General features: G+C 36.3%; 1 protein-coding gene across 1 annotated transcript in view; it reads right to left on the reverse strand.

Annotated features, from left to right (window-relative positions):
- LOC109840114 (cyclin-H1-1-like) overlaps window positions 1-10298 on the reverse strand; it is a 15338-nt gene extending 5040 nt beyond the window's left edge. Inside the window, exons 1-8 of the mRNA XM_020408628.1 lie at window positions 9962-10298; window positions 3371-4739; window positions 3080-3260; window positions 2761-2811; window positions 2249-2318; window positions 2003-2121; window positions 1845-1918; window positions 1-69 (exon numbers count right to left, since the gene is read on the reverse strand). The exon at window positions 1-69 is cut by the window's left edge and continues 52 nt beyond it. Of these exons, the coding sequence (XP_020264217.1) occupies window positions 1-69; window positions 1845-1918; window positions 2003-2121; window positions 2249-2318; window positions 2761-2811; window positions 3080-3139 (443 nt within the window). The 5' untranslated portion in view covers window positions 3140-3260; window positions 3371-4739; window positions 9962-10298. The remainder of the gene's footprint in view (window positions 70-1844; window positions 1919-2002; window positions 2122-2248; window positions 2319-2760; window positions 2812-3079; window positions 3261-3370; window positions 4740-9961) is intronic.

A 13514-nucleotide genomic window follows, 5' to 3' on the forward strand; every position in this document is an offset into this window, starting at 1 on the left:
CCCTTACCAAGTTCCTCAGCAGAAACATGATTTTCTTCTACCTTGCAGGAAGAATATATGCAAGTTAGCCTGCACACATGAAAAACATCTATTCAATTACACTTTTAAGTTTGGTTTCCCTCTACTTAGAATCAAGGTTATAGAAAGCGCTAGGCGGCCTAGGCGTTGGATCCGATGCGTAGAGCCTAGGCGTTTTCCTATTTTCTTAGTTTTAAATTATAATTACTGATAGTAAATGCCAATGTTATAGAAAGCTTACGCGTTGGACTGACACCTAGGTAGATTTATTAAGTGGTGGAGGATGTTCCGTTGAAGGTCAGGAGAGGTAGAGGCGATGTTCATAGTTGAAGTTTGGAGGTTAAAGGATGTGTAGGCCGCAATGGAGGAAATCATGATTAATGCCTAAAGGGTGCAGTTCATGTAAGCAGACCACGCTCCCTTAGACGCTCCCAAAACCTAGGTGGGAAGCCTAGGTACTACCTAGGCACTAGAGGCTAGGCAAGTGGCCATGGTACCTAGGCGCAAGCCTAGACGGGTTAGGCGGAGGCTTTTTAAAACATTGCTTAGAATTAATGTAGAAAGTTTGAGGATATGTCACTGTCACGTTATAGCCTTCAAAGTGTTCCTTTGAACTTTTATTTCCTTCAGAAAAACTGAAGGTGGGGAAATGTTTTCACTTATTAGTTATTACTTATCCTTCTTTTTGCCATTAGACCAAAAAGAAACAATAAGTCACCAATATATTATCAAAATACTCACAAATTAAATTTTATGAGTCCACAATTACAAATTCCAAACTGAAAATAAGCTATACTACAGAAAATCAGTGTCCACTGCTCTCCCAAATTTATTTTGCACAGTTACCCCTATCAACACACATCTAGCATGTACAAAATTTAGTTTTGCAAATATAACCTCATACACATCTATTAGAACTTTCTTTGCTAACAGATTGGAAACGGAACAGAATAAAAACTGCAGCATACTTTTCTCCTATATACCTATTGTTTTGCACCCTTATCCACATCAAAGATTAGGAAATATGCCTTTTCAGCATACACGTGGATAAAAATTCTTTTGCTTTAATATCTTATGAATATAAGGTTTATAATATCATACTTTAAATTGCACATATCACCACTCCAAAACCTAGAAAGATAAGGAAAAGGTAGGATATAGATTAACTTTTGGTGTGAACATTTTTGTCTTAAAAAATGGTGTAAAATTTCAAGCTAAAGCATCAAACAAGGAATCTAAAGAATATCAAGTATTTAATGATTGCATATAAATTATATGAGATGTCTAAAGCATCAAACAAGGAATCTAAAGAATATCAAGTATTTAATGATTGCATATAAATTATATGAGATGTAGAGTGAGGCAGGTTCCCACATAAGGAGTCATCAAGTATTTAATGATTGCATATAAATTATATGAGATGTAGAGTGAGGCAGGTTCCCACATAAGGAGTAATCTATTTGACCAACCATGAACATCTAGCTTTAGTAGTTGAATAAGACAATAACTGAAGCCCTCTATGTTTTGCTTCCTTCCATGAACAAGATAGAAAAATAGCAGTTACATGAAATAATTAATAACATTGCAGAAGGTTTTAAGTTTTAACACATAAGCAACATATCCATCTAGTGAGAGAACCAAAAATAAGATAGAACCTATCCTAGCATCAAAACTCAGACAATCTTTCCAGTGGTCATAATATTTTACACATTTGTTGAGTATTATAACATGAAGAGATTACCTAGGGCTAAAAGTAAAATTGCAGAAGAAATTCAAAATAGATAAACATTTTAAATCAGCAACAACCACCAAGTGTTGTAACTTACATTATGTGTTTTGGTTGATGCTCCATGACGGAACATTGCAAATAAAACCTTTTGAAGTATATTATGGCTGTTGCCTGCAATATAAGAACGTATATTATAAGGGCTTACATCGCAGCTAGACGCATATGCACCACATACATGAAGAGATCCATATCTACCTGAATTTTATGAGGGAATCTAAATGCTCCACAAACTTCTTGAATTTTCTGTTCATAAAATACCCGCATGAATTGCTCCTCTTCACAATTAAGAGGTTTCGGAAGAGAGTGTCGTTCAGCTTAATGCCCAGAGATAATAAAACAACTCAGTTTGTAAAGAACATTAGGTGAAGTGGAAGATGGACTTACACCAGACTGAGAGAAAATGAAATGAAAAATACAAATATATGCATGAATAACATCTACCGTTGCCCTGTAAAGGCTTAGGATATGACAGTGAACCATCAACATCCACCTCCACACGCGTGGAACCATACTGCAAAATAGGTAAACAGAAGATAATTTTCCATCAAGAAAACCTGATTGAAAATGTTTCAGCTGTTACAGACTTGAACGTACAAATCATTTACCACAGAGAAAGGTAATTGATACGGTAAACCTCTGAAAGGGGAAAGGATACTCGAACGCGAAATTTATCCATTGAAGTCAGCAGTATAGTTAACTGACTTGGCTATGCTATGTTAAAGAATACAGCTACAGAAAACCTCCATATAATGTACTAAATATAATAAATTGAATGCGGTAACTCTTTTCATGAAAGAACTAATACTGAACCCATGGTAGACAATTAATAATAATGCCAGCGTAGGAACTCCTGAGAAATCTCATACATTGAAATAACATAACCACAACTTAATACACTTTTTGACAAAATGGGTCTTCAAAATAAATAAATAAAATCTTAGAATCAACTATACCTGCTCCAGCAATTTTATAGCTCTTTGATTTGCAGCTTCACGCTTCTCCATCTACAGCAACAAATACATAATGAAATTGAAAATAAATCCAATCCCTCGTAATAAAAATAATAACATGAAAACCTTATTCGAAAAGAACACATGTTTCTCCTTATTTTACACTTTTTATTGCAAGTAAATTGACATGGAAACCTCTTTAGAAACAAGAAATTAGTAGAAAGTACTAAAAAAAAGGAGAAACCCCCAATTTCGTCTAAAATAGACATTTTCTTCTTGTTCAGGAATTATGGGGATGAAATTGGAGAATAGATGTGATCACCAGTTCCTGAGGGGTGAAAATCCACTTTGCACGATGAGTAGAGGTCTGGAAATCCGCCATTGCTGACCTCAGCCTACAACTTCAGTATCCAATTTGTTGTTAGTCGTAATAGAATTCTGCTACTCAATTTAAAAGGATTTTAACTCCAAAGAGGATGCTGAGATCTCCTTGATATTGATCCCTGCAAGGGTTTAACAGCTTTAACAATTAAGTAATTTTTTCCCCTTTTCATCTGAAAATTTCATACAAGGTGTCACATATAAAATAAATGACATAAAAGCACAATGTTACCTAGAAAATCCCAGGTGCAAGCCACTGGACATGAACGACAAGACAACAAAGGATAATTTACTGAAAATTTCCAGAAAAGTTATGGTCATTTTCTGTAATATAGAGTAGTCGAGTAGCTTAACAGGGGAAAAAGACCATTGTAATTTTCTTTTAATTTACCGAACCTAAAAACAAGAATTATTGGGTTCTTCAAGATAATCTAGTACGAACTAAAAAACCTTCTTAAATTTTTCTATGTCTCTGCAAAGCGAAACACAACTAGAACAATACAGTTCCATATAACCTAACAATGTATTATCAGGCGCAAAAAATGTATAATTAAGGAAAAAAATAGTAAAATATCGGGCAAAGAGACACTAACGGTGAAATTATGTGGGAGCGAGCTCTATCTTTCGCTGGCATCGCCTCGAACGAGACTCCTTTGCTTTGCTCTGCCCAGGGGTGGCAAACGGGTCGACCCGACCCGACCCATATAAAATTTGACCCGACCCGTATAAGTGTGACCCGACCCGACCCATTTAATAAATGGGTCAATGCGATCCGACCCGTTTATTAAACGGGTTACCCGACCCGACCCATATATAACCCAAATGGTAGAGAATACTAAACATTTAGTGTGGTTGTAGTAGAAACCTGCATATTCTATTGTACTCTTTTAAGTGACTTATGCACACAAAAACCAAGTTACTATTTCTGATATGTTTATAAAGGTTCACTGGAAATTTCCACATTTGGAGATAAACAAAATAATAAACAAACCATCATCAAAAAATAAAACAGAAACAAAACCAGTCATAGATATTGTACTCTTTTAAGTGAAATTCTTTCAAAATATTGAATGGCTACAATGTCATTCTACATACATACGCATCAAAAAAAAAAAAAAAAATTGGAGCAAGATTACCCCCATTAGAATGTTAAACAGGTTCACAAACAAGTTCATTTCAAGCTCTCTACAACAAATCCAATTTCACAAACAGGTTCATTTCAAGCTCTCTGCATATTCTATTGCTTTCTTCTTGACCTGCACGTTACAAAAGTTTTAGCGGTACGTGAAGCTGAAGGAACTTTAAAAACAAGGAAAAATCTTCTAAGAGCCCAAGGAATAATATTAGCAAAGACATTAGGAACACCATCTTCATGAGTAAATCTAGTAATTGCCAGCCATATCTCACTACTTAATCTGCAAGTAAAGAATAAATGGTCCGTTGTCTCCTCCTGATTTTTACACAAAGGGCAGATAGTATCAATTAATACTCCTCTATCTCCTCCTCAAATGTTCATCCCTAGTTAGAAGTTCACCAAGGCAAACTAGCCACATTATGAAAGAGCGTCTGGGTAAGTTCAGTCCACTCCAAAACAAGTTTTCCTGGTCAGTCAAGCATTGTGAATGTCAATAACCACTAATTGTTGCAGCTAACCTATATAATACTCAACATCCTCAAATGAAAAAGTTAGGCATATGAAAGCAAAACTCCATTATTTATGCTAACAGACAAAAAAAGTAAATCGAAAGTTCTTCAGTAAAATTTATAATGGATCTACGAGTTGTCATCCCTATGTGTAAAAAGGACATTAAGAATATCACATTTTCCTGATCAGTGACCATTCATCCACAAACCAAGCTATGACTCCTAAATGCATGCAAGATGTGGGCTCAGTATACATTACCCACAATCTTTTAATCTTCAAAAGATAAAACGAACTTAGATAAGCCTATTCGTATCTTAACTTGCCAATCTTGGAGCTATCTAAACTAATTGTACACTCTTTATACCAAGTAAGCCTATTCGTATCTTAACTTGCCAATCTTGGAGCTATCTAAACTAATTGTACACTCTTTATACCAAAGGGGGGGGGACATAATTACTTAATTTGACAGGTAAGTAACACTAAGCCCATGATCTATCGTGATCCAAAACTACCAACCACAGTTATTAAAACAAAAGCTATAGGTAAACAAAAAAAAATCTTTGTTTTATTCCGCTGATGGCTTACAGTGGTCTAACCAGAGAATGAATTGGATAATGGATATAATAACATTCACTCATCAAATGTCCTTTAATGAACAGATCTATGATACAAGGGGTTTAATTGTCTAAGGCTCAAAATACCAAATATTCATGGATTGCATGGAGAAAAGAACCAGTTAAGTTTCTAAATTGGAAACACAAAAGTCTGGACATCCAGTTACATCATCAATAATCACTATTGAAAACTGTCAACCAAAGATATCTGAAATTGCACAGAAGCAATAATTTCATGAGAAAGAGATTAAAAAGGGCAGCTAAATTAAGAGAATAATTGCGACACGCAACTATAATCATTATACTTGCCTTTTATCCTTGTACAATGAAAAGAAAATTTTTCTGCGGTATATATATCAACTTTTGCGGGGGAAGGTTTTCACAAATTATAACTTGGAAAGTTGCTTCGTTGTTGTATGTTTTCTGGTGCTTGCTTATAGCTATACTAATATGAGTTAAACTAGCTTCCGTTAACTTTAGATGTCTGATATCAGCAACGTCTCTGTTTTTGTTCTACTTTTCTTGTACTCTTTGCATTATGGATGATAACAAGGTGAACTAAGTTTCATACATCTTGAACATCTAAATTTTTTTCAGGTCCAAGCTCTGGTAGGTTTTGAAAAGACCATCAAACATCTAGACGAGCATCCGGTTGAAATTGGCACAAAGGTTAGTAATTCCTTTCTGCTCATCTTACGGCAATTCTTCATCAATCTCAACCATAACTCCAAATCAACCGATGAATCTTTGTCACGTACAGGGAGTCACTAAACCGAAAGAGGTGAGAAAAATACAAAGGAGAAGGAATGCCTTTACATTTGAGCAATACGAAGGGAGATTTATACGTAACATTCGAGGTTCAATTCCCCAAGTCATTAACAGAAGACCAGAAGAAGAAAATCAAGCAGATTCTTTCTTGAGGGGTTTTCTTTTCTATTTCTGTAAAACCCCGTAATATATTGGAAGGTGTACAGAGCAGGGGTGCACTCCGCAAATGTATTTCCTGTCATCTTCTTTGGCGATGAGGTATATAGCTTTAGTTGTGTATGAACAAGAGTTTATTATTATTACACATAGAAGTGGTAATTTTGAGTTCTTGCAGGGGTTATTAGAGAATTCTATTGATTTACTTTCAACAAGTGTTCTAGTTTACATGTGTGTATCTGATAGTAATCACATAACCATATTTTATCCAGTATAAATATAGATTTTCCATTAACACTTCAAACTAAATTCATCAAGAAAATTTAACCATCCATCAAACTGTGAACAAGAGGAATAACCTTGTGTGCTAGTTCTAGGGACAAAGCAACAGCCTCTTTCAAATATTGAGCCAGGCCTAACTCCAGACACAAACCAAACACCAAAAGAATTTAAGTAGGATACGTAAATTGAGAATTCAATCTACATAACTCCAGACACAAACCAAACACCAAAAGAATTTAAGTAGGATACGTAAATTGAGAATTCAATCTACAGGAATATGAAATGTAGTACAAATTGAAACTTTTCAAATTAAACCAAAATTTCAGCAAAATTTATCAATACTAATATGATCTCAAGACTAAAACATACTATAAAGCTCTTCAATTCATAACATTAACGCCCATAAAAATAAAGACTCAAGAAAATCCCAAAATTGAAAGAAGACAGGATGAAAAAACCCCAAAATTGATAGAAGGCAAGATCAAAAAGCCCTAGTTAAGAGTGTACCTCAAAATCCAGTGATTAGCTCGATTGAAGACCTGAATGTTGAAATTGCTCGATCGAAGGTCTAAACCTGAACAGGAGAGACGCTCGGACAAATTGAAGAGGAAATGGGCTCGATCGGAGAGAGGGAGGAGGAACTATGGCTCGATGGAGAGATGAGAACTCGAGCGCTCGAGAGGAGAGAGAGAGAGGAACTATGGTTCGAGGATCGCTGTCGCTCGCTGCCGCTCGCCGACGCTCGATGAACTATGGACAGAGGAGAAATCTAGGGCTTCTTTTATGAGAGACGAAGGGAGTCAAGGGACGACGGGTCGGTGTTATTCGGGTCAGCTTGTTTGTGTTATACGGGTCAGGCGGGTCAACCCTAATGATGAGGACAAGAATATCAGTTTCTTTATTTAGTTATTTTCTATTTTTGATAGGATTTTAAAATTTGAAAATTTTGAATTTTGAATTTTGATTTTATTTGGTAGTTAATCAACTAATTGATTGTATTTGATTATGAGAGAGATTTGAGGGATCTGAGTGATTATGAGAGATTTGTATTTTCTCTTTTATTTAAGAACTCTTGTAATCAAATGAAATTTGATGATCACTGATGAATGAAATTGATTTGCTAAATTATGGTGTGAAACCCTAGCTTATTAATTTCTGGTGATCAGCCGTCATCCTCTTCCTCACAAAAAAAGAAAACAAAAGAAAAAAATCAAAAAAAATCAAAAAAATCGCTACTGTTCATCTTCTCCTCCAAGCAAACTCCCAAACCCACAAACGAAATCCACCAGGCCGACGGCCTTTCCCCTCGACCGCAAGCCATCCACCGCCACCTCATCAAGCAAGCCGCCCCCTCCCACCAGCAGCCGCCCCATCAGCAACGCCGCAACATCAATCCACTGATCTCCTCACCGCTACACTGCCATACCTCGACCCAAATCCCTTACCTTCGGCAACCGCCGAGCACGCCCACCTTCCGCCTCTGTTCCCCTGGCCAGTTGCCGCTTCCTGCCACCGCACCCAACCCGACCGCCCTCTGCTACCAAAAGCCTTTCAGCCGCTCGCCCAACCCCACTTCTCCGTCCCCCTCGCGAACCCCTTGCTTTTCGTCAAAACCCCATCACCACCGCCTTTCCCTCCCTGCCTCCTATGTTCACTTCCCTCCCTCAGATCGGAAGTCACAGGAGTTTTTCTTTCCCTCTGATAGAAGACAACAGGAGTTCACTTGTCTTTAGTTTTGGTCAACTTGGACTTGCGTCGGAGGCTTCTTTTCTTTTCCTGAGATCAAAGAAGAACACAGGAGAAATCAGAAAATATTGATGAAATATGTGGCCTTGTTGATATGATGGATCTTGGCTTTCACTGAAAGAAATTCTTCTAATGGGCTTTTTGGATTTCTCTCAGCATTTTGGATAGTAATCCCTCAACTCAGTAATTTTTGTTAATCTCATAATTATCAGTTAATTGCATGTGTATTCAATCTCTAAACTATTATCATATATTCACTGCTTAATTTATTTTGTGAGTTGAGAGAACTGAACATGTGACTGATTAATTTTGATATTGAATATAGAACTTGCAAAATGATGATTAATATTGCGATTAAAATATTTGAGATTGGAACTGTTCATGAGTATTGTTGCAAATTCTTATTAAAATCCATCTGTCACATTAACTGCTTTAATTAATTTCCTACCGAATATCATGTGTTTTGGCGAAACGTTGCGTTGTTCGAATTAAATCGCTGATTCTGATAGACCCACTCCTCCTGTTTCGCATCACCTAACTTACCCATCTAATAAACGGGTTAGTTCGGGTTGACCCGTTTATGACCCAACCCATATAACTTGATCCATACCCATAATAAACGGATCGGGTTGGGTCGGGTTGATGGGTCGGGTCATAAATTGCCACCCCTACACACATAGCGAACGAAGCTAAAATTATAATCAACCACACTATTAATTTGTGCCTTGAATCTAATTAAGAGCAATAAATTCCTATAACCAACAAAACAAGTATATTTGGCTGAAGTGGTAAATACAAGTACATGTAAATAAGCACATAACCTATCCACCCCAAAAATTAAATGATCAAATTATGCTACTCCGAAAGTTATGCAAAAGCAACGATAAAGCAAAATAGTAACTTTGCAATTTCTGCAGAATGAAGATCATTATAGTCTAGCATGTCAAGAAATCAAAGGGCTTATTGAGAAGCAAAAACAAGCAAACTACCAGTTCCAATATTGGCAGACAACTGCGAAAGTAAATTGGCATGAATTCTCTGGTATCAATCAAGCTCTTTTCAACTCATACACAACGTTCTCTCACATATATGCTATCAACTACCCAAAAAAAGGGCCAGATTTCATGAGTAACCGAAGCGGCATTAAATCTCTTCTCACTAGTTCATCAAAAAGCCATCTCTAATTGCAGCAAAATTAGATAGCTATAATCAGATATTTGGCCGATTGAATCATAACTGAATATTTATGCAAACAGATTCAATTTTTACCCATCTCGAAACCATATGAAAAATCAGCAGATCATCCTATTTATAATCCATTTTTATCATCTCATGCCACATGAAAAATCAAACTTCGGGAGTTACGAAATTTGCCCATCAAAAATAAAAAATCACAGTTATTCCAGCAATGTCCCATCAAAACCATCGAAAACCTTAAGACATATTACCATCATAAATCCATAAATTCCCAAAAATTTACCAACCTAATCTCCATTTTTATCAGATACGTATTACCATAAAAGTTAAAAAAACTGCACAAATCATTCCTCAAATTGTCGACTTTGCCCAAATCAAGCAACAACCAGAAGAAATTCCCTAAGAAAGGTGCTACCTTTTTTTTAAGATCCAGCAAAAATTTGAAGAAATCAGCAGAGATCCAAGGCAGGCTGAAGGCGGAAAACCGCAAGCCACGATATATTGTAGATCTGAGGCGCGAAGAGAGAAATGGCGGGACTTGGCGGTAACCCTAGCCAACTGAGTGATTTCCCCAAAAATTATTTTAGATCTGACAAAAGGACACAAGAGAAGGGTTTTAGGGGTTTTTCCGCTCGGTTTTGGAGGAAATTGCGGTGAGCGATTTCACTGAGGTGGAGATGTTTTCCGCTGCTGTAAACCCTAATTTTCTTCCCAAACCAAACCCACAAAATAAAACAAAGGGAAAGAAAAAGTCTAAGGGCTTGTTTGGATTGAGGGGAATAAGGGTGAAGGGAAGTTAGGGGAGCCATTCATCTTGTTTGGGAACATTTAGGAGGTGAAGTTATTCACCCTAGTTCCCCTTGGTTCACCCCCTAATAGTATAAAATTTGTTACCCCCAAATTGGGGTGTAACCAAGGGGAAGGGAACTCATTTCCCTTCCCTTCCATTCTCTCACCTAGTTTCTCTTAACTTCCCTTAATCCCATTGAAATCCAAACACACCCTAAGGTGGACAAGAGAAGGAAATAGATTTCGAGTCTCATTTTTTAGCAAACCAAACACCACCCCAGATAATTCCCTTATGGGGGGTTATTCATTGGTGTAATTTGGGGTAAATTGGGGTAAATTGTTCCAATGGGGTAATTTCACCCAATGGGATAATTTGAGTAGGATAAAGTGAGGTAAAATGGGATAATGAGACAATTTGAGTGGGACAATTGGTATGACATCTTTTTATAATATTATATTTATAGCTCAATTAAGTTCAAGTTTAACTTGATATAACATTAAATGATTAAATAAATAATAGTTATAATATACAATAATATTATTTTTTAAGATTATTTTAATATAAAATATTAAAAATAATATAATAATATTAATAATATTAATATTAATCAATTTTTAAATATTTTGATATTTATTTTAACTAGTATGCTATATTATTTAGTCATTCATACATCTATTACAATGATGATGATAAAGTCTCAATTATTACAAATAAAGTCTCAATCGGTAACTTAAATCTTAATTATTACAAATATAATCTACCGTCATAGTTTGAGATTCCGAAGTAAAATTCATCCTACAACGCAAGAGGAATCACTTATAACAAACAACTTTAGCACTTATAACAACATTTATGTTCATGATAACAAACAACGTTCAGACTGTAACAATCATGCAAAACATCATGATAACAAACAAATATAACATCATGTTCATCCATTTATAACCTATATTCAGAATATTTGAACTAAGAGGATTAAACTACGACGAGCCGATCCTGGTGCATGTTGGCTTGAGCCTGATGTCTGATCTTCCTAGTTTAAGATTTTAACTAGTATCAAAGGCCAATTTCTACTGAAGGAGAGAAATGGTTTAATTTCCAAAACTAAAAATGGCTTTGATAGTATATTAATTAGTAAGGAGTGAATCTCATGATATGATCTGGGCTTACATAGTGTACGCTGGTGCACATGCTGCTCTACCTGATTTTTGTGGGATCAGAATGAGGATGAAATAGATCCTAGAGACCAAGGAACTTGATGGACGGTTGAGTTGATAACATATTCAGGATATATATTTACTTTTACATATAAAAATCACTCTACTTGCTAAGAAAGAATCATGATTGCCTATTAATTTGTCTCCTTCTAGCTGCTGGTATATAGTAGTTTTTACATATAAAAAATCACTCTTCATGCTAAGAAAGAATTCTGAGAGCCTGTTAATTCGTCTCCTTGTAGCTGCATGTATAAGTATTAACATATTCACACAACAATCCTCTGCAGCTCTACCTTTGCATGAATACATTAATTGATGAAGCAATAGTCACACTCCTGACAAAACTAATAAAGAGATTATGTATCTAGCTGCTGTTTATTAATGAACTCACTAGATAATGAACTCACCCAATAAAGTGCAGCTGCTGTTTATATATCAGAATCATCAAGCTGGAGATGTATTGACTTAAATTTCTCAAACTTTGTGGTGATTTTTTCATCCACAGAGACAAATATTGAAGGCAAATTGACTAAAGATGCAAATTTAAAAGTCACCTTGAGATCGCCGGAGAGGAAAACGAGAAACCCTTGAGATCGCCGGACAGGAAAACGAGAAACCCTAGCTAGGGTTCGGCGATTGGGGGAAAACGAGAAAGGGCGACGGAGCTCGAGAACGGCGACAGAGCGGGCCCACGACCTCCAGAACGGCGACGGAGCAAGGGAAAGGACCTCGAGAACGGCGACGGCCACGACCTCCAGAACGGCTGAAAACTCTTTATATACTTGGGGTAATTTGGGAGAAAGTGGGTATTTGTCCCACAATTACCCCAACAAACCAATAACACTACAAAGTTGGCTCCAGTTCCAATTACACCAATGAATAACACCAAAAAGTGGTGTTCCAAAAATTATCTCATTATCCCAATATTTACACCAATGAATAACCCCCCTAGATAATTGAAGGGTTGGTTCAGATGAGAATTCATTCTGGTGATTGAATGATTGAAGAGTGCCAAGTTGAAATACTTATTTTGTCCTTTTCATAAAAAATTATATTATACTCCCTTTAAAAGTACGAGCTCGGGAAAATCTTTTCATGGTCAGCATTACCCTTAACTTTTTTAAGTATTACATTGTTATCCTAATATATTATATTTATCTTATCTTCTTTGAATTAGTAACTAAATGATTTATCATATTTAAAATGAGACTTAACATGTTATTGGATAAAGAAAATATGTTTGATATAAGGGAAAAATGTGTCCAAGCCCCAAAAATGGGAACTTCGTGTGACTAGCCCCCTTGTACTTTGCCCCATGTGGAATAGCCCCAAAAAATGAGCTTTAATATTTTAAGCCCCCTCCACGTCAGCTTTATACTAAAAGCAGAACGTATTTTGGAAAAAAGTCGAAACTGCCCTTCTCTTTCTTCCCCAGACGAGTCCTGGTCCCGAACAACAGAAGTCACTTCTCATTAATGTGATATGATGGGGAAAATGGAGGGAAATTTCCCCCTTTTTTTACTCCATCATGAGCAATAACTAGTTAGTTCTCCATTACTCCTCCTCAGACCAAAATTCTCTCCATTACTCTCTCCATTACTCTTACTATCCCTTTAAAATGGCTGAAAAGGACATCATCTGCATTGTCTCTTCGCGGTATAAAGCGGTATTCTTGAAGATTAATTCTTCAACCACCATCTTGGATCTCAGTTTGATGTGGCAGAGAGGTTAGATCTTCCATATGAGTCATTAATTTTGGCATACGAAGATGAAACAGTTGGAAGCTTAAATTTTCTCATTGAGAACGATGGTGATCTGACGTCTATGGTGGAGCATTGCCACAATCTTGGACTGAAAGAGGTTCACGTGCAAGCTTTTAAAGAAGGAGATGATTCTTCGAATAAACAAGAAAACAAGCAAGTCCGACAAGACATGTAGGTTAACTGTAAAATCAATTAACT

Source organism: Asparagus officinalis, chromosome 5 (assembly GCF_001876935.1).
Source record: "Asparagus officinalis chromosome 5, Aspof.V1, whole genome shotgun sequence".
In the NCBI taxonomy this organism is placed as follows: Eukaryota; Viridiplantae; Streptophyta; class Magnoliopsida; order Asparagales; family Asparagaceae; genus Asparagus; species Asparagus officinalis.